The sequence below is a fragment of the Drosophila takahashii genome, chromosome 3R (genome assembly GCF_030179915.1).
Source record: "Drosophila takahashii strain IR98-3 E-12201 chromosome 3R, DtakHiC1v2, whole genome shotgun sequence".
In the NCBI taxonomy this organism is placed as follows: domain Eukaryota; kingdom Metazoa; phylum Arthropoda; class Insecta; order Diptera; family Drosophilidae; genus Drosophila; species Drosophila takahashii.
Window position 1 is genome coordinate 16436016 of NC_091681.1, and position 26239 is coordinate 16462254.

Consider the following 26239-nt stretch of genomic DNA (forward strand, 5'->3'; position numbering starts at 1 on the left):
AAGTAACTTAACAAACAATAACGAACAAAGACAAATACTTTTCTGGTAAAATCATATTCATCTTTTTTAATGTATATTTTATATACACAACAGTTCATCATACATAATTTTATTATAAAATAAAAATAATAATAGTTGCATTACAAATTAATAAAGCAAAAATACAAAATATAGTACATCATACATCGAAATGATAATTCATGCAAAATGTACTTGTTGATTTGAATAAATCAAATGAATACATTGGAATTAGTTCTGTACTAGCCCGAATTCAGAATGGAGCAATAGCAATCATGCTTTAATCGAAATCATAATTTTAATAAAAGGAAATCACAATGTCTTTCGTTGGAAAAGGAAACAAAATTGACTCGGGAGCAATGCAAAAAATTAAGGAAACACAAAACCTTTCTGATGTATCACAACCTTTCAAACAAGGATTAACAATTGAGAGCTCGCTTGGGCTAACAAATCAAATTTCGACAATTGAGTTATGGTGGCCTACTACAGACTATATATACGCATACGTAAATGGATATCGCTTGATATTGTTATATGGCTAAACACGTACAAATTAGATTGCTTATGAACAAGGCAAAAATACAAATGCAGAATACGCAGAGACTCTTCTCTCTATAATGCACAAAGTCTCCTTGCCGCAAGGATCATTTCAAATATATAAATATAGATATATATATTACTGTGCGTTCAAGTCTTAACGAGTAAACAGTAACACCTAATGACTCTGATTCCGTTCCCACTGCACGGCTGCATATATTTCCTTTATTCCGCGGGCTTCCAATTTGTGGGAGGTGGCGGCGCTGGCACCGTTGGCCTCTTGGGCGTTTGAAATGAGTTCGGGGAAATAGGTGTCGTGGCTTGGGGCTGCTGCGCCTGCTGCTGATTTTGCTCTGCAGCCGTCGGAGGCTGGTCGTGGTTGTGATTGCTTTCCTTGGCCGCTGGCGGCTCCTCCCGCGTTCCGTTCGTTTCAGTTGTGTTCTCCTGACGAAGCTTTTCCAGGAAGTGTTCCGTTTTAAATCGCACACTCCCGTTGCCATTATCAATTGTCGCCTGAGTGGGAGTTGCGCCGCCCTCGTCGTCGCTCTTTCCATCCACCTTGGGCCCTCCGACGCCCAGCACAGTGGGCCGCTTGGGCAGCAAAGGCTTCTGCGGCACATCTGGCTTTAATTTAAAGCTACCAATGCTATCGGTGCTCTTGCGATCGGCCGTTGGAGAGGGCAGGTTGTCCAGCCCGAAGAACTGCGTCCGCGTCATCGGAACTGGCTTGGCTGGCGTTACTGGAGGCGGGGGCAGTGGTTCCAGCTGCGTAAGCGTTGTCTGGCCAGCGGCTGGCGATTGAAACTGCGGCAGATTTGGTAGCGGCGGCTTGGCGGGCTTCTCCTGCTTGTCTGGCGTCTGCTGGGGAAACAGCTCCTTCGCATGCGGCCGGTGCGAGGTCTGTGATGTGGTCATAATAGTGCCGTTTCCGTTGGTGGTAGGCGGCGAAGGAGCATTAGCCTTCTGCCTGCGCAATGTTCCGTAGCGTGGACTCTCCATGACTTCTACAAATGAAAATGAAGGAGTATAAGATAAGAGCTTTAAATGTACAGCAGTTAAAATTAGAAAACTACATCTTATCTAGAAAACAAAATTCTGTACTTTTTTCTGCTGTTTGAGCATTTTTTAAATCTGAATTTAGAACTTGAGTTAGACAATTTTAAGTTTTGTAAATATTTTTTTAAAGTAACTTATTAAATATAACCCAACGACACCATTCACTTCTGTACTTTAAGTCAATTTAATAGATTTTTCCTGCTGTTAACGCATTTGTTTAAATCTGCATTTTTTTAGAACTTGAGTTAGACAATTTTAAATTTTGTAAATATTATTTTTAAGTAACTAGTTAAAAATACCCCAACGACACCATTCACCTCCATAGTCCGAATTTTAAATTTCGATCCAATCAATTTTATTGCACAAAAATATAACGACTAATAAGAAACTAACTTTAACAACTTCTTGATATATAAAAAAAAATGTTTTAAAAATAGCATGGGGCACAGGAAAATATTAACAGTGGAATTCTCGAATGTTTCGTTGTTGAAAATATAATAAAAATGTCGTCATAAGTCGAATACTGTATAGTGGCCCGTTTCATAGAATTCCGACTGTCCAGCATGCTTACCACTATCGTTCCTATCCAGGTTCTCGTTGGAGGAGTTCGATTTGCTCTTGCCCTCGACGAAAAGCTTTTGCTTCTGCAGCGTCAAATAGAACTCGACTTCGCCGGTGAAGAAGTAGTCCCACTGACTGATTAGCAGCTCAACGATGATATTGGCCGCAGATGAGCTGTTCACCTGACCAATATAATCAGCCGGGGCATTGCTGCTCTTGTCGATCCGAGGCCACAGCATATTGGGCGACATTACGATGGCCAGATTCTGCGAGCTCATCTTGTTCAGCGCCGAACGCTGCTGCACGATGGCCAGAAAGCGGGTGAGGTATCGAAGGTTTGCGTAGTTCTCCTTGGGCAGCTTGCTCAGGCTGGCCTTGATCTCTGTCTTACGCTCCGCTTCGCTGTGCCTCTCGGCGATCCGTATGAAGTCCTTGTACAGGCCGTAGGTGAGCAAGGGCTCGGGCAACTCGCGCAAGTAGAGCTTAAGTATGGAGCCAATGACATGGGGATCCTGGTAGTCCAGCGGCAGCGGTGTCTTAACGTGCTGCGCCTCCAGGGCGTGCTTCATCCGGCGCAGTTTGGTGCTGGCGCAGCCCACGCGCAGCAGACCCTCCTCCTCGAGACCGTGCTCCAGCAGGCAGCAACAGCAGAGCTCCACGATGTAAGAGATCTCGCGGTTCGTTGATGTCAGGTGCTCCTTTAACGAGGTGCCAAAGCGAGACTTCTCCGTGCCCTGGATGGTGTCCTGTATGCGGGCCAGCGAGGCGTTCACGTGCTGCAGCGCCCGCTCGTGATAGTTTCTTTGGTTGAGCACATAGTCGCGGATGCAGCTAACGATCTCGTCCTCTTTGGCAATCAGCTCCAGCATCTGGGCCGCCCAGGCATCCCGCTCCTTCTCCAGCTTCAGCTCGCACTCCTCCTGCTGGCTCTTGATGTGGTTCACCTTGGCCGCTGGCTCTTCCAGCCGGATAGCCGCCTGTGGGAGTAGAACAGAGCTTTGATTAGTAGAGGCCTGATAAGAAACAATGTCAGGGAAATCGTCACATTCCGCAAAAGGAACAAAGTTCAAGCACGCAAAATATCTTATCTGCTGAAAATAGTTTTTCGCGTGACTAATGGCAGATGCCTGTGTAGCAGGAAAAGTTTGCGGCCCATATATAAAAATAGATCGACCTCAACCGCAGCCCGCCCGCAGCTGTTACCGCTCTCTCATCAAGGTCTTTGTTTGAAACCGGACAATGGGTTTAATATGGGTTATAGCGCACATGCGCCACTGCATTGGGGCCACTGACTGAGGTGACTGAATCATAAAGTAGCTTATAAAAAGGAGGGCTGATAAGATATGCAATTGAACTTAGTGGAAAAATATCAAAGTACATGAAAGGGAAAGGGGTTCCTAAAACAATAGTATTTTCATAAACCATTCTATAGATTAAAAAACTTTTATATTCATAGGTAGAGAGGTAATACATTCAAAGTTTCGACGATATGAACGTATTATAATTATTTCCTTCAGATAATTTATAATCACAAGGCCACTTTGGAATTTTTGACGACTAAACTTTGATAGAAAGAAAATATATCAAAAATAGAATAGAAAATATCAAAATAAATGAAAGGGAAATGGTTTCCTAAAACAATACTATTTTCAGGTCTGTTTCAAACCATTCTATAGATTAAAAGACTTGTGTATTCATAAGTAGAGAGATAATTCAAAGTTTCGACTATATGAACCTATTTTTCCTTCAAATAATTCATAATCACAAGCCCACTTTGGAATTTTTGGCGATATAAAGAATTTTAAAGTATAGTATTACAGATTCAGCTTTCAAAATAAATATACAACAAAGTTCCCGCTTTGTGATGTAAGTTTTGCCTACAACAGCATTACCCATTGTGTGTAAACAAACTGGTGGTGGCATTCATCACCCTATCCCGTATCATAACGCTGCTAAAAATAAACAAATCGTGACAAATTGCCGTAAGTACGCTATCTGCAGCCAGAAGACAATGGCATCCACCTAACTATCAATCTGTGTGCCTGCCTTCGCCCCCACCTTCGAATCGAATCATTTGCACCGACCGAGTGTGACTGTCGCATTTCCATGAGCCGCAACCTCTCGACGACCTACATCCCAGTTGGCACCACAAGTTACGCATTCCGGGCTCCAAAGTTAGCACTTCCAAAGGCAGTCGTGTAAGCTTTTTCGGATCGGATCTGTGTCAGGGAGTGCAATTAGAACAGCACCGGGTCGTTGAGCGTCTGATTAGCGAATTATGGCAAGCCGACGGGCGTTTATATGGGACGATAAGATTACCGGGGAGTGTAAATAACTTCGGTTTCGAGTTTTCTGATAGTATAACCAATGGTCAGTGGCGTGGCGTCCATTTCAATTATGATGTCACTGCCGCCAAGTCAATGAACGTCTTCCGACACCTTAAACAGACAAGATACATCAACAAATACGGCGGCTAGTCATCTTGATATGGCAAACGGCGTCGTGATTTGTACAAAATAAAAAGCGGAAAGAAAAAACGGGCAAAAAATAAAGAAAACAGAAAACAATGAAACTCAAAAAGTAACTTTTTGTGTCCAGATAGCCGGCCATAACTGTTCGGTTCCACACTTGTAGAACCAATCGGGTGTCAAGAAATTGGAACACCAAAAAGCCGTTCATCCCGGCCCCCAACTCTCATACCACTCCAGATTCCCCCGCCATCCCTCACTCGGCGATAAGTCAACAACGACAAGTATCGGATTCGTATCATAAGAACGTAAACGACAAAAGCGAAACGCACGGCAAACAAACAATACAATACAATAGAAACTGGCGTGAGATAGAGTCAGAATGAAAGAAAGAAAGACCAACCAGCAAAACAGCAACAACAATGGTAATAATAATAAATGGAAATTAAAAATTGATTGCTTCTTTTGCCGGCGCTTCTTGGCATCCGGCCCAGTACAGTGGTAATGCATTGATTGAAAACCGAGGGCTCGGTTTTGCCTGGTAGTTTTATGACTTTTCATTCGGGGAACGGCCAACCGATCGACTGGTTTAATTCCGGGAATTCCAATTGAAGCTTTTTAAGTTAAGTCCGTTTCTTGTTTTCATTTCACCGAACTTGAACTTGTGCTACACATAAAATAACCGAACCACAGTGCAATTTCGCTGAGAGGGATATACACTACCGGCAATCGTTGTTATTGTTCGTTAATCAGAGACAACCTCGCGATTGGATTTCGTTGGGGGAAAAACTAAAAAGCGAAAAAACACCCGAATCACTTGACCAGCTGAGGTAACTTTTGGCGGCCCATTACTGCCAACGAGCAGATTTCTTAATTAATTTAACAATCTCCCATTGTCATCGCGCGCAGTTTCGTGAAAACGGAAATCCAACATTATTCACTCTCGCTCTGGCCCGTTTCTCTGTGGCCTCCTAATGCCCAATCCGAGTTAGATTTATGATCGGCATCGGCACACTCACCTCATGACTGCGCTTCAGCGAGGTGTACTCCTGCAGAGTGCGCGATACGTTGCGCTTGAGCGTCGAGATCTCCTGGATCTCCTTGTCCAAGATGTTCTTCAGCCGCCGCACCACCTTGGTCTCCGTCTCCAGTTCGCTCTCGATAATGCACTCGGCCATCGTCTTCTCCAGCTCGCCTGCAATTGGGGAACATATAGAGAAATTAGTATCCAATTATGGAATAGCATATACCAGAAATTTACAAAATAATATCCAACATTCAAGAGGATGTCTTGTTTTATCTACCCGTAAACTTTTTGTCAAAATCAGCATGATCTATATCTTCTTTCGGAAATGATTCACCTCTTATGAACAACAACTAGATCAATTATGGTTATTTATATTTTAAATACTCATACCATTTCTGTAAGGAATATATCTTGAACAATATATAGCTAGTTTTCTGTGTGTATCTTGAAGACTCTTGCTATTCCGCCCGCAAGTGAGGAAGTCAATGCTTATTTAAGACCTTATCGCCAAGCGGTAGCTGCAAAGATGTTGGCGTGCCGGTTTCCAGTTGCCGGAGTGGCTCCGATGCTTTGATGCGGGGCAAGATTCGGGCTTTACGAGGGGGAGGTGGCTGGCGAATAGGTTGACGAGCTGAGTAAGCAAAATTGTGATAATTGTGTTGAGTGCCCCGAGACTCGAGCCTCAGCAGCTGAACCCGCTATGAAGGCAGAGGCAAAGAGGTCGCTCCACAGAAACAAGAGCGAGTCCAAAACGAAGACGACGTCGGCACTGGAGTATAACATTCGAGATACGCTTGCCTTTCGCTCCCCCAGCTGAATGGCTTGAATTGAAGCGCATCGTGGCTAACAATAAAAGTTGCAAAGGGCGCACAGTGGGTTAAAGTGAGATGATATCGCCCTGTGATTACCGACACAACATGGGCGACAAAAAGCTAATTTTAGTGCGGTAATTTTGTGTTTTTGTGTGTCTGGAGCTGTTTTTAATCGAGACACTTAGGTGATTCCCTCTGTTGGGGCAGAGAAAATATTACAGAGACTTAGAAACAGTATTAACAAGTTAAAATCGTTATTTGAAAAGGGAAGTTTAGATGAGGTTTGCAATAAAATTAAGCTTGTTTACAAACGTAACGTAGCATAGACCGAAAAAACCAAAATATTTTTAAAGCGTTAACGTTTCCAGTCTAAGCTATTTTCTCTGAAATTTAAGATGGTAATGGAGGTTATATTACTTCATGTTTTTTTAAAAAGTTAAAGATGAAAGTGAACTTATAAAGCTTTAACTGGGAGCTCTGAACATTCAATACCATTTTATACTTATGTCATCTGCTGACAAACAATCTCTGCCTTAAACTTGATTTTATAATATATACTTTTGATCAATCAGATTTGCAAAAAATTTGCGAATCAAAAAACTTAACAAACAATAATAGAATGACAATCCCCCATATTTCTTTTCCCTATAGAAAGGGAAATGGTAAGTTTTGCGGCAAATGGCGATTGATTTCCTCAATGCGACCTAATTACGATTCGCGTGGAGCTTTTACTTAACCCATGGACACACGTTCACTGTGGCTACGATATGATGCATGCGGCAACGTTCGTGTCTAATCAGGAACGTGGGGAAAACTGGGGAAGGGGTTTTTGGAAGATCCCTGACCGTTACACAACCGACGATGGTCTTGAACCACTGCGAGGTTGCAGCTGCAACTGCCACAGAAACTGCAGTCCAAATTGCAATTGACGCACACACGCATCTGCGGATATGCGGAATGCAAAGAGGGGAAACAGCGCGACTAAAAACAATACAGAAAATAACACTCGGAATGAGTAATACGGCCTAGGGGGAGCGCCCACAAAAAATAAATGAGCAGCGAAGAGCAGATCATGACGATACGATGATGTATGAATTTCGGCTGAGACTTTTACTTTTACTAGCCAGCTAGGCAGCATAATTAACGCGCTTTGTTAACCCTCTTCGTTGAGCGATGTGTAACAAATTTAAATGAAAAAGCTTAGTAAGTCCTATAGAAAAAGGGCAATAAAAGCGGGCGCATGTGGGGGCGGGCTAACTTGGCTGGCAGCAATAACAGAAAACAGAAAACAAAAAAAGGGGGTATAAATAGATAATGCCGAAACCGCAAATAATAACCAATACTGCGGGCGAACGGCGAATGGGTTGCAAAGAAAGCAGCGAAAAAAGTCATAATAAAAATTATAATAATGATTAAAAAAAAGCCGTCGATGTTGATGTTGCCGTTTGCAGTTGAGAAATGTAAATGCCACAAGGCCAACCGACAAGGCGAGGCCGCCAATACACACACACAGACGAAGCGAAGCCCGTGACACAGTCATCCGCGAGCATTCTCCACTTCTCCACATTCCCCCCTGTGGCCCAAAAGTGCCCATACGTGTGCCATTGTGCATGTCTGGCGGCGATTATCGGATTTGGAACGAACGACAACCACTGTGCGCGTTATCAGCAGCGCCAATTTGACTTCGGGCAGGGGCGTAGGAAGGGGGTTGATCCCGCTCGAGGATTTATTTTAGAAAATAATCTTGAAGAGAATAATACTTGATTTTTCAAGCAAGAAAAACAAGTAAAACATTAATCACGAAAAAGATAAACCTTGTAAAAACCCAACCATTTGGGTTGTTTACTACATTTTGAATAAAATAAAAACGGAAATGATAACACTCAAACGAACCCCCTCAAATTCCCGCCTACGCCACTGTCACTCCGACACAGAAGCGATATCCCGATAGCCCTTCCCGATAACTAACCGCAATTGGCGAGGACCTTCTGCAGCGGCATGTCCTTGGGCAGCTCCTTGGCGGACTCGTCCAGCGCCTGGGCGATTTTGTAGTGACTGTTCTTCTTGGTCCGCTTGTCCTGCTCCTCGGTGCTCCCGCTGCCGCTGCCGCCGCCGCCGCTCAGCGCCGGCAGCTTGCGGACGATCTTCTCGATGGTGTCCCGATATCTGTCCACCTGCCGCTCGATCGTCTCCAGCTCGGAGTCCTTGCAGTCCGATTTGGTGGATCTGATAAGGGGGGTGGGAAAAGAGGGGGGTTGACATGGGTTAGCCACGGGTTAGGTCATCATCAGTCGTTGTTGTTGTTGTTGTTGACATCGGGTTTTTTGTTATAGCTGCAGTTGCTTGTTTTGTTTTTCGGTTTTTTTTCGGATGAGGCAACACCTGTCTGTCGTCTGTCCACCTGGAGCGCACTCACACACACCTACAGACGCAGACAGACAGACGGCCACCTCCATTGGCTGGCCTTTGAACTTACCTTGACAGATTCTCGGCTGCTATTTTGATTTTCGCAAACTGCCTCTTCATCTTGGCTGCTTCGCTATTTCGCCGCTCGCGTCTCCAACTTGAACTGAACTTCTGTGTGTTTGTTTGCGATGTGTAATTAGCTAGGCATTGAGTAAATACTTAAAACTGGCAAATTAGTCATTCTTCAACGATGTTTTACGAAAAAGTGAGACGAGCCGAGTGTGACCACAGCGGGAGCGCTAAGAAATGCCGAAAGTCGGGCGAGGGCGTCTTTTGAACTTCAAGATCTGGTCACCTAGTGTCTTTAATTGTTTAAAGGAATTTCCTTAAGTTTTACCTAGAATTAGTAAGCTAAACTAAAAGAAATTAGGTTTAAATATTTTTAACATTTTAAAATGACAAATAAAGTTCGAAATTAATCGAATATGTAATTAGAGGAATACCCCTTATTTACTTTTAGCGTTGCCAGACTGCTGTTTTTACCCACCACCGCCTTGCTGCACGTGTGCCATCCGTAAATAATAGTTTTATTTTTGTTTTACTGACCAACATGACCCAGGCGGAGATTGTAAAGCGTCTCCGGGAGGAGTACGAAATCGGGAAGAGCCAGGAGCAGAAGCCGACGAAGAAGGAGGACCTGCTGGCCCTCACCAAAAAGTTCCACCAGCGTGTTTTGGACCTGTTGACCACTCACAAAGTTCCCTACTCCCAGAAAGAAGGTAAAACCATCAATATAAGGTCTTGAATTAGTAACTAAACCTAACTTACAGATGAAGACACCTACGAGGACTACCTGCTGTCGGACACTGAAGAATCGGGCAACAAAAAGAGCAAAAAACAGAAGAAGCTGGGAAAACAGGGAGGCCAGGACTCGGACGACGAGGATGTGGACGCCCGCATTGCCTCCATCAAGAACAAGCTGCGCCAGAAGAAGGGTCCCACCACGGAGCGCCAGCAGAAGCGACGTGAGTCCAAAAAGCTGAAGCGCAGCAAGGGCGTCCAGAAACTGCTCCTCTCCTCGGCCAAAAACCTCAAGAACGAGAACGTCAAGCACCAGAAGCTGAAGAACGGAGTGGTGAAGACGGAACAGGACGCGGAGGACAGCAAGGAACAGATCAAACCGGTTAAGGTGCAGCCGGTGTACAACCAGGAGGCCAAGATTGTCTACTCCAAGGTGGACTTTGCCGCCAATCCGGGCGGCAAGGTGAAGAAGTCGCACCAGAACCCCAAGGAGATCCTGAAGAAGCTGCGCGACACCAAGAAGCAACTCACCGAGCTGCGCGAACAGGGCGAAACGGACAAGGCGGCCGAGATGCAGACGGACATCGCCTGGCGCAACGCCTTCGACAAGGTCGAGGGCAAGAAGGTCAAGGACGACGCCAAGCTCCTGCAGAAGGCCATCAAGAAGCGGCGCGTGGAGAAGAAGAAGTCGAAGACCAAGTGGACGGAACGCAAACAGAAGGTGGACTACGACAAGGAGAAGCGGCAGAAGAAGCGACAGGAGAATCTGGACAAGCGCAGCAAGGACAAAAAGAACAGGAAGCTGAAGACGGCCAGCAAGAAGGGCCGCATCATACCAGGCTATTAAGCCAGGCCTTAGCTCTAAGTACAAAGTAATATAAATGTATGCACCATTGAAATTCAACTCAGAATGCTGTAGAAAAAAAAGAGTAATCGTTGGAAAAATCTCGTTCTTATAGTTTCGTGTTAGAAATTTACTTTTTCGGCCTCGACACAGTCCAAATTCTCCTAAAAAGCTAAATTCCAAGTTTCCAAGCTCCCAGTTTTGGCGCCTCGTTTTTGTCCACTTTATGTTATTTTGTGTTCCACTGTGCGTTGCGCGGCCACCGAAGAGGAAGAGCGGCGAACAGCTGTGGCCGATAGCAACAATCGATTGTTATCGTTATCGCTTCGTTGAATAGCTGCGATTTTTCCAGATTTTCCAAGTACTTACAAGAGACCCAAAGTGGATTAGATATAGTTTAAAGACCCTAAGAATTGGAGGCTATCGAAAACAGCGCGACTGCCGATGTAAGAAGAAGAAGCACAGCGAGTGGGGCAGCCAAAGCAACGAGAGTCACACGCACGCACACAGCCACACAAATTACGTGCAGAGCGCAATCTATTCCCCCATTTTCCACCGAAAATAAAGCACGGCAGGCGGAAAAGCAGCCAAATTGCGACGCATTTTGCAGAGCAGAGCAACACTAACCGTTGGAAATTGAAAAGAAAACTCCGGAAGAAGAAGAACGTCGAAGGGGAGCCACACAACAATAACTTTGCAGATCAGCAGAGCAAGAAGAAGCAGCGGCAGGCCAGCTGAGAAGTGAAGCGAAGAGGCAGGGGCGCGCGCAGAGGGAGATCAGATCAGGAGCAGCGGCTGCAGGGGGCGAGGAAGCGGAAGGAACAGAGACGTAGAGGCGGCGGGGAGCAGCCACCATGAGCATGGTGCGGCGGATTATCCTGCTGGGCCCCAAATACAGTGTCTGGGCAAAGGGTAAGTGCTTGTTGTTGTTACTTCTGCCGCTGCTGCGCCAATCGCATACGTAACTGCGTCATTAGCCGTGAATAAACAACAAAAACAAAAGCAACAACCCAATCAGAACTGGCAAAAACAGCGCCTGCAGTTTACCAATCCCAATTGCCCCCCCATTTGGCTTATCACAATTTTCTAGCTGCGCTCGCTGAATTTTTCTTGTCTAGTGTCAAACAACCAAAACACAGAGTGAAGGTCGTCTTCTTTTGATATCAAAAAGCTGCTCGCGGTCAACGGGCGAGCAGTGGCGTCGCTTCCAAGGGGGGTTTCCCCTCAATCTGATTTTACATTCACCAAACACACATCCAATTGGAAGGCCAGAGCGCTCCCCCCGCAATCGTTTCCAATCAGACGAGGAGGGTCTTGCTTTTGGACCAACTGAACTTGAATTGTTTTATAAGGCCCGAATGGCCAGGTAGCTTAATTATTGCTATTGCCGCTCTGACGCAATGATTTTCTTTATTATTTCATGTCTTCAGCGGAGCAATTTCTTACACATTTTTAATGGCCCACAGTTGGTTGTTATTACATTTGTTGGTCTGCAGATTAGGAAAGTCGAGAGCCGGAAGTTTACCCAACCGTTTTCACTGAGAGAAACTATGTGGTAGTTGTCAGAAGAGAGATTATTTTATTTACAACACCTGTGGATTCCGAGATAAGCCCATATCTAGGCCCTGTTCGATTGGCAATACTGCGAAAAAGTTGCGAGTCATCTGCCATATCGGAAGATGCTAATTGCCCTTGGCCTCCACTTGTTAGTTTCTTTTTTTGTTTGGTCAATCTAGAGATTCTCTTCCTCGGATTCCCTTTGTTGTTATCAATTGTCTGTGCTTTAGGAGGTATTAACCCCGCACTTGGGGTCGATGCTACTGATTTTTCTTCTTTGTGACCAAGAGGCGATATATGTAAATCTTTCATCTATACAAAGCAGAAAGAAAATTGCAACAAAATTTAATCAATTTCATTGAATTTTCTAAAGAGTTAAAATAAAATCTAAAAAATGTTAAACACATATTTAAAATTATTCTTTTTTTATTTTATTAAATATTTCAAAGTTTACTGTACAATATTATATAGTAAACTAAATCCATTATTTTTGATATATTAAAAAAAAAAATAATTTTGTTAAGAGTTAAAAATAAATGTAAAAAATATTAAGTAGATCATTAGTAAATTCTTGATTCTGCCTTAATTTATTTATGTAATTAAAATAATTCTTTGTTATTGGACTATAATTACATATTTTAAAATTTACTGTACAATATTATATAGTATACCAAATCCCTTATTAATCTTGATATCTTTTTTAAAAAAACCTTATCAATTTGAGTTAATTTTGTTGAGAGGTAAAATAAAATGTAAAAAATTTTTAACACATCATTAGAAAACTCTTGATTTTGCCTTTATTTATTTAATTAATTAATTGAATTTTTAAAAGAATTCTTTGTTACTTTATTATAATTAAATATTTTAAAATTTACTGTTCAATATTATAAAGTAAACCAAATGCCTTATTAATCTTGATATCTTTCCTCTATTTTTTCAGGAAGCGGAGTTGGTCAAACACAGCGCTCGGCAAGATGCGTTATCCTGAGCGCAGACAATGCGGAGGACAGCAACTGGGGCGTCCGACGCTTTCACCTGGCCACGCGGAACTGTGCGGCCAATCGACTGATGAGACTAGAGCCCGCGATGGCCATCCCGGCGTACATTGACATCACCAACGCCACGTCAAGAACGCCAGAGGACTCCAGCGACAGCGGCAGTGGAGCCAGTTCGTCGGGGGGCAGTGGAGCCAAGAGTCCCGGCGGCGGCGGTGGAGCAGGATCTGGAGCAAGCACGACCAGTGGCGCCGATCCGCCGGGCGGCGGCAGTGACAAGTTCCTCTCGTGCCCCAAATGCGGCAGCGCCTGCACCCAGGTGGAGACCTTTGTGAGCTCCACGCGGTTCGTCAAGTGTGCCAAGTGCAACTACTTCTTTGTGGTGCTGTCCGAGGTGGAGACCAAGCAGCGCACCAAGGACGAGCCCAAGAACCAGCGCAAGCCACCTCCGCCGCCGCAAAAGATCATGGAGTATCTGGACAAGCATGTGGTGGGCCAGGACTTTGCCAAGAAGGTGCTGGCGGTGGCTGTGTACAATCACTACAAGCGCATCCACCACAATCTGCCGCAGCTGCAACAGCAGGGCGGAGGAGCAGGTGGTGGCTCCGGAGGCGGCCTGGACGGCGTTCCCCGTCCCGATCTGCTACACATTACAGGGATCGGTCACACGCTGAACAGCTCGCCGGGCAATGAACTCCCTCCCAAATCCCCTGCCCAAATGGGCCTAGGTGGCGGCATGGGCGGTCCCGGACTTGGCGGCGGACTCACCGGCGGAGCATCCAGCAATTCCCGTGGCGGTGGCGACCACAGAACCGGATCGGAAATACTTGACCGGCAGTCCACGGATGTCAAGCTGGAGAAGAGCAACATCATCATGCTGGGCCCAACGGGATCCGGCAAAACGCTGATCGCCCAGACGATCGCCAAGTGCCTGGACGTGCCCTTCGCCATCTGTGACTGCACCACGCTCACTCAGGCGGGCTACGTGGGCGAGGACATCGAGAGCGTCATCTCAAAGCTGCTCCAGGATGCCAACTACAACGTGGAGCGCGCTCAGACAGGCATTGTCTTCCTCGACGAGGTGGACAAGATCGGTGCCGTGCCTGGAATCCACCAGCTGCGCGACGTTGGCGGCGAGGGCGTCCAGCAGGGCATGCTGAAGATGCTCGAGGGCACAGTGGTCAACGTCCCAGAGCGCAACTCCCCGCGCAAGCTTCGTGGCGAGACGGTCCAGGTGGACACCACAAACATCCTGTTCGTAGCCTCTGGTGCTTACACGGGACTGGATAGGCTAATCGCACGTCGCCTTAACGAGAAGGTAATGAAGAGGTCTTCCTTTTTTACTTCCCTTATCAATAAACTATTAAATTTCCTAGTATTTGGGTTTCGGCATGCCTTCGACCAGCGGATCCGGCCGTCGTGCAGCTCAATCTGCCGCCAGTCCCATGGACAACGATCAGGAGGAGCGTGATAAATGCCTGACCAAAGTGCAGGCTCGTGATCTCGTAGAGTTCGGCATGATACCGGTAAGTAATGGATTTATTGGGTACAGTTAACTTACGATCTAGTAAATCATCAAATGAATCAAGTTCAATATGGTTAGAAAAATTAGCTTATCTATTAGAGCCCTGCGTGAATCATTCAATTTTTGTTTTATTATAGTTTGCCATGAAATTTCTAATTTGTTTAATTCAATTCTATGTGAAATGAATTGAATGTTTTTCTAATTCTTTTCGAAATGAATGAATGAATCAATAATTTTTAAGAATTTTTTGAAATTGGCAGATTTTTTTGAGCTTTCTTTTGAGAACAAAAAGTAGAAAATTTTTAACAAATCAACGTTAGCTGCTTAGTAAATAAAATTCAGGCAGATTTAATCTCAAAATAATGGCTCTTTCTTCTTCAAAAGAAATGGTCGTTTGAATTATTTCAATTCTATTAAACTTAAAATTCAAATTCATTTAATTCTATTAAACTCAAAATTCTAATTAAATCATATAAAACAAAAAATTTAAAATAATTCATTGAATTTATTCATGCAGGGCTCTATTATCTATTTAAACCTTATCTGTAATTAATACCACGTTTGTTCTTTAGGAATTCGTTGGCCGTTTCCCGGTTATCGTGCCCTTCCACAGTTTGAACGTCAGCATGTTGGTGCGCATCCTCACCGAACCACGAAACGCTCTAGTGCCGCAGTACAAGGCACTGCTGGGCCTGGATGAGGTGGATCTTACCTTCACCGAGGATGCGGTCAAGTCGATTGCCCAGCTGGCGATGGAGAGGCATACGGGAGCTCGTGGACTGCGCTCAATAATGGTAAGTAGTGAAATTTACGAAACATTTAGAGCGATATTTTTCATACTTTTCTTTTTAATCCCTTTCAGGAGCAACTGCTGCTGGATCCCATGTTCATAGTGCCCGGTTCAGACATTCGGGGGGTGCACATAACCGCCGATTATGTCAAGGGCAGCTCCTCACCCGAATACAGCCGTGATGCGGACGCCCCGGCATCCGGAAGCGTTGCCACGGACTCCGATACCACAACCGATAATGATAAGAACTTTGAGAATAGTGAGAAAGTACGACTAAAACAGTAAATCAGACGAGTACCCACATCCTTAGCCAACCAAAACAGCAATTGAGACAAACTTAAACAAATCAACGCTTTCCGAATTGTTGGTTCTTTCTCAGCTCTTTTGTCTTCTCTTCTCTATTCAGCTTGTTAAATATTTCCAATTGCTTGATTTCGAATCGTCAGCGCGTAACATCTGCAAACACAATTTAATGTTGAACCCTAAGATACTTTCGTTTCTCCTACTATAACATGTATATTTAATAGTCTGGTTTGAATGATAAATTGGTTGGTTCGTCCTAGATCCCCACCTCGAACCCCATCACTCTGTAAAATATGACCCGCTGAGGAGTGAACGAAGGCTCCCGAATATATTTATAATGAATATCCTCAATCCCATATGCATCTGTGATTCATAATCGACGAGCAGCGCAATCTATAGAGCCCGAAGCAATTGTAAGTGGAATAACACGTCCTAATGAGAATGTTAGAATGAATAAAAAGCCACACTTTTTTAAACATAAGATCGGAAATCTGCAATGTTGGCAGCGATGTGGTCAAGGTCTGTACCTATTGGCGCTAGGATCCTCTCTTGCATATACCAATTATATATACAAACGTAAACATATATTTAGGCAAATTTTGCGTAGTCTAAACTGAGTTTCTAAATGAGTTCTGGTAGCGTTGTAAAGATGACAAACGAGAAGCACGTTCTACTTTTAACTAATTTAAGTTGAAAAATCAAATTTTTAAAATACAAAATTAATAAAAAAAATGAAACAAATTTATAAGGTACTGCTTTTAATTTAATGTTAATCAGAATCATCCGACTCCAAGTTTCCCACCTAGGTTCATCAATCCATTTTTAGAATATTTCTAATTTCCCAATTACATAACCAACTTTTAATTAAATGGTGAACAGCATACTTGTACTTTTTAGTTTTTATTAATTTTATTTTAATCATCATTAAAATTCAACTAAATCTGCAGAACTCATAATAAATAATTTGAATTTATTGCACATATGGACTAATAGTAGTTCCTTCTTTTTGTTTGTTTTTCTGTTTCATTTTCATTTCGTAGTGTATAAATTTGTATAAAAATTTGTAAGTTAATAAATATCTTTTGGCGACCCTCAATCGTTTTCCTCGGATATGAGCAGCTCGTATTCCTGTGCCGCAAAGCGATCCCAATCGGAGGTCTATATAGTAGAAAAGAGTGTTAAAGTAAATCCAAAAATATCTTAAAAGATAACTTACATATTCGTCACGTTGCGAGGCAAAGGGATCTCGTTGTTCGTGATCCAGATACTTCTCCAGGTTGAAGAAGGTATCGAAGAAGACGTGAGTCATTTTGCAACGTTTCAAATCGCCCAGGGTGATGCAGTCGCGATTCGCCGGCTTGATCATATCCAGCATCTATTTAAAAAATGTTGTTAATCCAAATTCAGATAGGTTATTCCACCATTCCCCACCTGGCACAGACAGTCCTCGAATGGCAGGCACTCGATACCGATTCCCTCCATCCTCTGCTGCTGCTCCTCGTAGAAGTATTCCAGTTCGTACATGGACAGCACACCATCTCCGTCGACATCCATACATCGGAACCAGTACTCGATGGCCGTGGGCGTCCGCTTGTCCTCCTCCGACAGAATGAACCACACAAAGTCCGTGTACGACATCTTCGCCTCGTCCTCGGGAGCCTTTTTGTTGTCGCTGCGCGTCACACAGCCCGAGAAGATTCGCTCCACGATTCGCGATGACAGGGCATGGTCACTGTGCTTGGCGAGATCCTCCTGGTTGACCAGCAGGTCGTGATCCTTGTCCAGTTCCCAGAACTTGCAGTAGATCACGTAGAAGTGCTCGTAGCTAAAGAAGGCCATTATCTGATTGATGTCCTCCTCCTCCTCCAGCAGACTGATCATCTGTGGGCGGGTTTAGAATCATGTTTTTCATTCCAATTATTAGTTTGACCATTTCACAATTTTCACACACATATTTATAGATCATTAAAGAATGTATTCGTATCTCACCTCCAGCAGGTCGGAGCGCTTTAGCTCGGCTATTGAAATCTTGCCGCTCCAACTGCGGTTCACCGAATAGAAAATGCGCGCGATGACTGTGTGCACGTATCTGGAATGGAACTCGGTGGCTTCCTTGAGAAAGGCCAGGCCGGGGTGTGTGTCCACCACATCCTGCACCATTGGCACCAGGTCCTCGGGCACGATGTACGAACGGAATCTCTGGCCACGCGACAGAATGTACACGAATCTCGAGGCCGCCTCATGGCAATAAACATTCATTCTGCAAGTTACAGAGGTGTTAATGGAATTGAATAAAAATGTATTCAGAATATTACTTAATCTATAAATGGTTCGTCTGCTTTCATTTGTACGAAAGGCATATAAATAAGTAGTGTTTTTCCAAGTAAATAAAAAATAATACAAATTTGTACCTTGGTTTTTCGAAACTTGTTTTCCTACATTAAAAACTAAAACACAATAAAGAGAAAAATATTTTAAAATTTGATATGCTCGCTATCATTTTGAAATGCGTAGGTCAAAATACTCAGATATTTACATTGATCATTTAGGTTTGATATGTGAATAAATTTTCAACAAGATAAGGTCATCATTATATAGCATCTGCTTTCTGGGAAAAATGCGAGGGCGCACATCTTAATGCCCATGGATGAGCTTTTACATTCTTTAAGTTAATTTAAAGGTATTTACTTGTGTAAATATTAATTTTCTCAAAAAAATCATAAAAATTCTTTGACTAAAATGTAGATACTCGGGAATCGGACCAATTAAATTATATTTTAATATGGAAATATACATTATTTAATTCGGAATAACTTACTGTTTCCAGAACTCGACGAACCGCTGCCGCTCGACGAGACCCGAGCTGGCCGACTGGCAGAAGACCATCACCGGCATGCGCCAGTAGAAGGGCAGGCCGCAGATCTTCAGGATGCGCGGCAGCTCGTCCTTGGTCACCTGGTTGTTGGGAAAGCTGTCGAAGGCGGAGAGGATGCCCCGCACCACCCGCTCCATGGCGATATTGGGTTGCGGCTTGCCGTGTGGAAAGTAGAATCTGCCGGGGGCGATAATGCAATGTAATATACACCTTTGGGAAACCACATCAAGGGACTTGAGTCGCGGATCCGCTCACCTGGGTATGTAGACGCTCTTGGTGGAACGTATCTCCTTCTGCAGCAGATTCTGCTCCTGGGGCGGCGGTGGCGGGGTGGCGTGCAGCTTGACCTGCCGACGAATATGAATGCGAAAATTAATTTCACTCACTAATTGTTTACATTCCCTTGTTGTTGCGCCTGCCAAAGCGCCACTCAATAAAATTTGCAATTTATTCTCGAAGAATTTCATTTGTTTACGTTTTAGCGGAAATTTTCTCTCACTTTTCGCCTTAAAAGCCGCAGACAGCCACGCCCCAATCGACGTATATTCGCCCTTTACCTTTGAATTTATTATTAAATGTTTGCCATTCAAATAAACATCAACGGATTTTTGTCTAATTTAAGCGGTGAGTGGAGGAGGCGCAAAAACAAATACTTTTTGTTTAAATTAACTTTTCGCCTTTTGGTAAATAATGGAAACATATTTGGTCCGTGGGATTTTTATGTTGCGAATTTTTGGAATACTAAACAAAGTGAAATGTTTTTATGGAAAAAATGCATAGAATATTTGTATTCAGGGAGGGATAGAAATAGAGGAAGCCAGAAATCATGAGCTATAATTTTCTATTTGGCAGCTGTGAAACAAAAGCAATTGCTTCTATGTGGGTAGGTTAAAGAAACTTGAATAATTTATTTAGCTGTGCTGATCAGTTTAATATAAAAGCGTAGGGAAACAAACTTATAAGTAAATTCGCTTTTTTAATTTTTCCCACCCAGCATTATATGACTTTATTTGGTTTTTATACGTGTGAGGACGTTTCATCGATTATAATCCAAGCACGGGCCCATTCATGATTTTAAAACTGTCAACGGCGACATAAATATTAATCTCCTCACTCGACCACATCGAGAGGCCCCTGCGAAAGAGCAAACAATTCATTGGCATGTGCGCATATTACGTATACGCCCGGCTACACATCGTTTATAGTCAAATATTACGCATACGCATTGTTGCCTAATTTATAGACAAAAAGCAAAGAGCACGAAGAACTCTCGAGGATCGAACGCCAACTACATTCAAATTGTGTCTGCCCCTGCCCAAAAACTTGATTGCAAAAAATAGTTTTTGTTTTCTCATTTGAGGATTATATTTTTAGCCGTTTTGTTTGCTTTGATCAGACGCTTGGTCCGAAGTGAGGAATTTCACAAGCAATCGTAGTAAAGCAAAGTTCAATTGGATTGGAGAGATTTTTGGCTTGGTAAGTCATTCATAAAAAGGAAAATAAAAAAACAGAATATGCCGTGCCCGCCCGCACATGTAATTAAGCAATTAAACAATTCTAAAACAAAAACCCCCAAACCAAAGCAACAATCAGCACCAAAGGCAACAAAACAACAGCAAATTGCATTTCGAAGTGCTCAAAAGTGATGATGATCATGTGCTTGGGTTGTATTGAATTCGGTTTCGTTGTTGTTTGGTTTATTTTTGTTGTTTTGCCTTTGCACGATTGTGCTGATCGTAAATGCTTGATTTGATTGTTTATATACGAAAATATGCACACAAAACTGGGAGCTTGCGATGTGGGTAAGTGAGACCAGTACGAATACCCAGTAGTCCCTGCAGAGAAGGTGAGTAGTCAACAGGTTCTTGAACGACTCTAAGCAAATTCTAATGTGATTTGAATATATTAATCCAGTGCGTTACAGTACTACAATATAAGGAATAGCTCTTGAGATATTATGATTGATAGCATTCAATGCAAACTAATTATTCCCCAAAACTGGTTTTGATTTTTATTATATTACAATTATAAAATTCGATTTTATATTGGTATTAAGTTCTTAAAAAAAGTATATTTTGAATTCTACTAAGTATTGGCTTTAAAGTAATTTCAATTCCAAGAAGAATATAATTTCTGTTTATCATTATTTTTTGCTGATCTATGAACTTTTTGAATTGATTTCAAGTTCCGAGAATAATTTAATTTGTGTTTATCATTATTTTTAGCAGATCTTTAAAAAAATATTCTATAAAAAAACTAATATTATAAGACTAAACTTTACAAAATTAATTAAACTTAAAAAAAAGCGAATATAAATGATGATCCTAAATTTTTTCCAGACCTTCCAAACTTTTCCACCTGCAATTATTTATTTAACTTTTTTTTAAGTTTGCTGGTTAAGACTATGATAATGTTTTCAAGACTCAGTGCTTGGTTGAACCTTTTTAAATCGTACTCTTTCGGTGCCACCGATCTTTCCCCGGCCATTTGGCAAGTGTTTCTCTTGTGGCGTCTTGGGGCAACCTTAAATCAATCAATGATGCAGTATGCAGTGTGCTCGCACCGATAAGAGCAGCCCACGAAAAAAGTCGAAAGAAAACAAATGGGCAATTGCAATTGGTTCGATCGACGGGGAGAGAGGGGTAAGTTTCTTCTTTTTTTTTGCTCATTGTCTTCTGGCATTTTCAACTATTAGATAACACCGCACGAGCACTCGATTTTCGGCCCTCTTCAAAAAAGTGATTTAAGGCGATTTGTTCATAACTCACCTTCATGAGGCTCTTGGGCGGAGGGTCCGTCTGGGGTCGCTTGATGTTGAGGAAGGCGTGCCGCACATCCGGACACTTCTCGAACATGAGAACGCGCTCGGCCACGGAGCCGCGGGTGAGGAGATTCACTGGAAGTAGAGACCGAGACCTGAGTTCTGGAGTTCTGGCGGGGAATCTCAATGAATTGCGAACGTATATTACTTTTATCCTGGCCATTGGTGAGGGCCGCCCGCGCCCCGCTGGTCGGTTTGACTTTATTCAACGTTGGCATCGTTGTGCTGGCCGATGTTGCTGGCGTTGCATCTACTGATGTTGCTGTTGCCGCCGTTGGTGTCGCCGATGTTTCCGATGCTGCTGCTGCTGTCGCCATGTTGCCGGCGTTATCAGTGGCGATTTGGCGACTTGTTGATTTGCGTGAGGCTGCGATGACAGAGGCCACTACTGTGGGCTTTTCTTTGGTTGCCGGCTTCGAATCGGCGCTATTTTCTTTGGTTTTGCTCGACTTGCGACTTGTGGCCGCTGGCTCGCCGTTTTTATCACTCACTGCCATGCTGTTGGCCATTCTCGCCGCCGATGGCCCATCGACGACATCTAGACTAACAGCAATCGATCCGTTCCTTGTGCTGCTATTGGCCTTGCTCTGTTTTTTGGTGGGTTGCTCTGAGGCTGTTAACTTGTTGCTGCTAGCCGAATTGCTCGTATTGCTGGTATTGCTCGCTGTGGCCTTGCTGCTCTGTCGCTTTTTGCCCACTGTGCTGGGGGCATCCTTCTGCTGCTGCTGCTGGATGAGCTCGCTGATCTTGAGCAGGTTCTGGGTTTGCTGCGAGGATAGGTTGTTCACATCCAGATCCAGGCTGATGTCGTAGTTGAGATTCACGTCGGGCAGGGCGGAGGTTTTGATGGCGGCCACCTTTTTAGGGGACTGGAGAGCCTGATCGGGCACAGGATTAAAGCTGGAGGCCACTGATTTCTTCACCTTGCCATTGGAGGTGGCTGTGTTGCTGATGTCGGTGGATTTCTTCAGGCTGTTCGTCTTGCCGCGCTGCTCCTTGTCCTTGTTCACGAAGCTGGTGACCATCTTCTGCAGCCCCTCGGCATCGGCGGTGGGTGAGGTCACATCGGAGAGATCCCCGGAAGCGGCGGCATTTGTGTACATCTGCAGGAGTTCCGGCGGCGGGATGCCCTGGCTCTTCCACGTGTGATAGATGGCATCGGCGTGCTCGTTGATCTTCTTGGTCAGCTCAGCGATCTCGGCATTGGAATCGCTGGCGGTCGATGGGACTGACTGGGTCTTCGGTGACTTGGGACTGGCTCCTCCCGAGCCCGCTGGCTTCCGAGTCGTGGTGGTGGTCTTAATCGCACTGGTCACCGCCACCGAGCTGATCATGTTGCTCCCCGGCCCGCTGCTCAGCTTCTTGGTCTTGGTGGTCGTCGTAGTCGTCGTGGTGCTCGAATTGGCTTGCATTTTGCTGTGGTATCTTGGAAAATGTGTTCTTTTCTCAGTTTTTTGCGACTCTCTCTCTCTGTTTTGGATATTCACATTTTCACTGCTCACATTTTTATTTCAATAATTTATTGAAATCTTAATTGGGTTTCTTATTCAATTTGCTTCCCGGCTTTGCTTGGCACCGCGAGTTTCACATGCGTTTCATTCACTTTTCACATTTTCAGCGCTTTCAACTTTTTCTCCGTAGACTGCGTATGGCGAAATCTATTTATATAAAGGAAAATACCAAAATTTCCTATTTCGTTTATTTCAGACGCCGAAACCGAAACACAACCAAACACACACTCGAAACACAGACGCACCACACGAAAAAGAAAATGAAAATATACGGATACGGATTCGGGACCAGGCATCGCAGCAGCATCAGAACCAGCGGAATATCGAGCAGATACGTAAGACGCGTACACGGCGGGCACAGTGGTCGCAGTACCACTAAAAGCACTCAAAACTAGATGCTCAGCTGCCAAGAGCAATTATCATATCGTGGGCTTAATTAATGGCCTCACACCTTTGGCGCCCGAAACGTGAACGATTATCGTGTCACGCTGAATCATCTCGACATTCCATCTGGTTACGTTTGCGCAAAAACAAACAATTAATCAATTGAATTAATTGAATGAAATTTGACGGGTCAAAAATAACCTATAGCCCACTGTGCATGCGTAAGAAACCGACAGGTGCGGTCAAAATAATAGATCTACCTACTATAGTACTTTATGGACTATTCGAGTGGATAAGGTAGTGTTTTTACAATTATAACAAAAATTATATTAAATTGAGCTTAATTTAACATTTAAAAATCATACTTTATTTTAAATTGAAGAAAAATAAACCATTTTAGTTTAGTTTAAATGTAGTGATTTCTGTTTCTCAAAATAAATGTCGCAAGCATTAATCATTGCTATACAGAACTGACCTACAATCGTATGTACTTATTTGCTTGAAGAATGAGCTGTCGGAATACTTTTCGAAATATTTTGATAAGCCTTTATGTTTTCATCGAATTTCAGTAAATAACAGTAAATAGCAAAAATCAACATTTGGGTAAACAATGTTCCCCACAGTTATTTGATGACGAAAAGCAGTGCAAATTCAATTAGCGTTGCTACTATCTTGACCGCAACTGTCGGTTGTACTATTTCGCCGATTTTACGTGGGGTTGCGATGGGATGGGGATCGAGATGGGATGGTATGGGGGATGAGATGAAACCGGGAGCTGCGTTTGCGACTGCGGCTGCTGCTTCTTCAACTTTGTACTATTTATTCGAAAATAAATTTCGAAGTAGTTGCGGCTCACAGACACACGTGCACGCACACTCGCCCAATGCACTTTACATATGTTTTATATCCCCACGAGTGTGTGCGTGTGTGTTTTTGGTGGGGTGTATAATGTATGACGTACATATAGTTTGATATTTGTCTGCCTTTATTAATGATTTAATTGCATTTAGGCCCGGAGGCGCGCGTGCTGACGACAACGGCGACACCGAGAGATTCCGTCATTAATTAATTTAACCAAGCCAAACCGAAACCGACCAGAGGTTAATCGACATTTTCGCGGCACGACATTTTTACCCTTTCGTTTTTCTTTTCTTTTTTTTTTGCTAGGAAATTGAATTTGCAAATTATTAACGAATCGCAGGAAAACACACGCGGCCGCGGGATATTTTGGAAAACTCTGGCAAGCTTCCGCTTGGCGAGTCTAAAATTAACAGCAAACAGAGCAGAATTCACAGATCAGAAACCGAAAACAGAAATCGGAAAACAGTCGAATGTATATCCGAGCGAATAGCGGTGCACGCGATGCTGCTAAGGTCCGTGTTGTTACTGTAAATCTGCGGCCGCTGAAAATAACATCAGCCTCCGCCGTTCTGCGAGAGCCAACGGAGCGGATGAGCGAGATCGAGAGTGCGCGGTGATCTCAGCTGTTGCTGCTGCTGCTGCCGTGCTGCTTCTATTGCTGCTGCAACTACGCTAATGACACTCGCAGCCCCCAAGAACGAGCGCTTCCACACACTCGCGTCGCGACCTGCGATCGTATCAGAGGTGATACAATCGACGAAAAGTAAGACTATGACAAATCAAGTTGAATTTACAAAAACTAATATAAAAGGTAGGGTGGTGCCCTTCAGTGACAAAGGATAACTTGAAGAGGGAGGAGCAAAGAAGATCCTTCCAATGCTAAGAAACTTTAATGGATAAAAAGTTTATATATTTCTACAATTTATAATTTAATTGTTTGATTTTTTGCATAATCCTTGCTTACAAAAATATTTTATTTTGTATTTATAAACAACGAATTTTATATGATTTAAATTATTTTTTATTTATTTTGTATTATTTTTACGAATATTTCAAAAGCCCCCACAGTAAATTACTAGAATGCCAATATTAAAAAAAAAATTCTAAAGCTTGGTTTAAAAATTCTAACAAATTAATAAAGAAATGGAAATATATTACACGTACACGTATTCGTAATTAAATATATTTTTAGATTTAATTTTCCTTTTTAAAATGACTTTAAATAGCCATAAACAAGCTAAAATATCAACTCAATCGCAGCGAGAGAGAGAAAGAGCGGCGCCCGAAAAGATCATTACTTTGGCGTTCTTTGAGCAGCTGCTCCACCGACAATGCGCTCTCACTTACCTCACTACCCCCACACGACGGCGCTGCAGCAGCGACGCCGGCAGAACACTTGCCGTCGTTTACCCACTCACACACACACTCGCTCACACTGGCGAGCGCCAATCCATTGTCGAACATAAAAAATACAAAAATCAAATCATAGGTGTTTGTTAATTATACACTGTGCCCTGGAGGCAGGGTGTCACGGTTCGTTTAAGAGGTTAAAAAAGTCACGTTAATACTATGCCAATAAAAAATGTTATTAACGGTATACAACTTTCAAATGTAAGGATATTTGAGTAGGAAAATAATACATTATTTATGAAGTACTTACCTTTATATCCTAAGTTTTAAGTCTAGAGTTTTTAGTTTTTAACTTTAACCAAACAATATCTAAATAAATAAATAAATAAGTCTAGTTTTTGTTCTAGTAATATAACCTTTACTGTTTGAATCTAAAGTTTTATTTAATAAATACATATTAACAACGGTACTTGTCTTTTGAAAAAAAAAACAGCATACTTAAAGGCGAGATACCTTTAAAACAGCGGTCGGCAGCGCCCTATTAAGTGAGCATAGGGGTTTGTTCTGCCGACGCGCTGCTCGCACATGTATAACGTAAAACAGCGGTCTGCACACACACATCGATGAGCTGCCCAGTGAAACCCAGCGGGAACATTCCTCTGGAAAATAACATATTTTCAAGAGGTTTCTCCATACAAGCGGAAGGGACAAAACCTCATTCACCCCTTACATTTCTT

The 26239-nt window shown here is 43.3% G+C and overlaps 4 protein-coding genes across 10 annotated transcripts; 2 read left to right on the forward strand and 2 right to left on the reverse strand.

Annotated features, from left to right (window-relative positions):
• Nucleotides 1–38: 38 nt before the first annotated feature.
• RhoGAP92B (Rho GTPase activating protein at 92B) lies at nucleotides 39–9173 on the reverse strand. Its single transcript, XM_017151799.3, has 5 exons — nucleotides 8956–9173; nucleotides 8449–8705; nucleotides 5660–5835; nucleotides 2183–3149; nucleotides 39–1559 (listed from the first exon to the last, which is right to left on the reverse strand). The coding sequence occupies exons 1-5, from the start codon at nucleotides 9003–9005 to the stop codon at nucleotides 781–783; spliced, it is 2229 nt and encodes a 742-aa protein (XP_017007288.2). The 5' UTR covers nucleotides 9006–9173; the 3' UTR covers nucleotides 39–780.
• Nucleotides 9174–9407: 234 nt separating this feature from the next.
• Nucleotides 9408–10631, forward strand: Surf6 (Surfeit locus protein 6). Its single transcript, XM_017151749.3, has 2 exons — nucleotides 9408–9664; nucleotides 9716–10631. The coding sequence occupies exons 1-2, from the start codon at nucleotides 9496–9498 to the stop codon at nucleotides 10531–10533; spliced, it is 987 nt and encodes a 328-aa protein (XP_017007238.2). The 5' UTR covers nucleotides 9408–9495; the 3' UTR covers nucleotides 10534–10631.
• ClpX (Caseinolytic protease chaperone subunit) lies at nucleotides 10630–18019 on the forward strand. 5 transcript variants are annotated; one of them, XR_001770253.3, is made up of 7 exons: nucleotides 10631–11442; nucleotides 13028–14400; nucleotides 14459–14608; nucleotides 15180–15401; nucleotides 15470–15664; nucleotides 15961–16113; nucleotides 17696–18019. XR_001770253.3 is itself a non-coding variant. In XM_070217078.1 (6 exons), exons 1-6 carry the CDS (start codon nucleotides 11385–11387, stop codon nucleotides 15958–15960), a joined length of 2034 nt encoding a protein of 677 aa, XP_070073179.1. In that variant the 5' UTR covers nucleotides 10630–11384; the 3' UTR covers nucleotides 15961–16181. The 5 variants fall into 5 exon arrangements, 2 of the variants coding, with proteins under 2 accessions (XP_070073179.1, XP_017007236.2); XR_011419131.1 differs by having other exon boundaries at nucleotides 17699–18019; XR_011419132.1 differs by lacking the exon at nucleotides 17696–18019 and adding an exon at nucleotides 16183–16448.
• On the reverse strand, nucleotides 16585–24751 carry LOC108064292 (uncharacterized). Of its 3 annotated transcripts, none has more exons than XM_017151744.3 (9): nucleotides 24253–24751; nucleotides 21545–23038; nucleotides 21344–21471; nucleotides 18831–18922; nucleotides 18519–18752; nucleotides 17690–17960; nucleotides 17132–17581; nucleotides 16917–17075; nucleotides 16585–16858 (listed from the first exon to the last, which is right to left on the reverse strand). In XM_017151744.3, the coding sequence occupies exons 2-9, from the start codon at nucleotides 22806–22808 to the stop codon at nucleotides 16793–16795; spliced, it is 2664 nt and encodes an 887-aa protein (XP_017007233.2). In that variant the 5' UTR covers nucleotides 22809–23038; nucleotides 24253–24751; the 3' UTR covers nucleotides 16585–16792. The 3 variants fall into 3 exon arrangements, with proteins under 3 accessions (XP_017007233.2, XP_017007232.2, XP_044250161.1); XM_017151743.3 differs by having other exon boundaries at nucleotides 21545–23054; XM_044394226.2 differs by lacking the exon at nucleotides 24253–24751 and having other exon boundaries at nucleotides 21545–23277.
• Between the last annotated feature and the right edge of the window lie 1488 nt (nucleotides 24752–26239).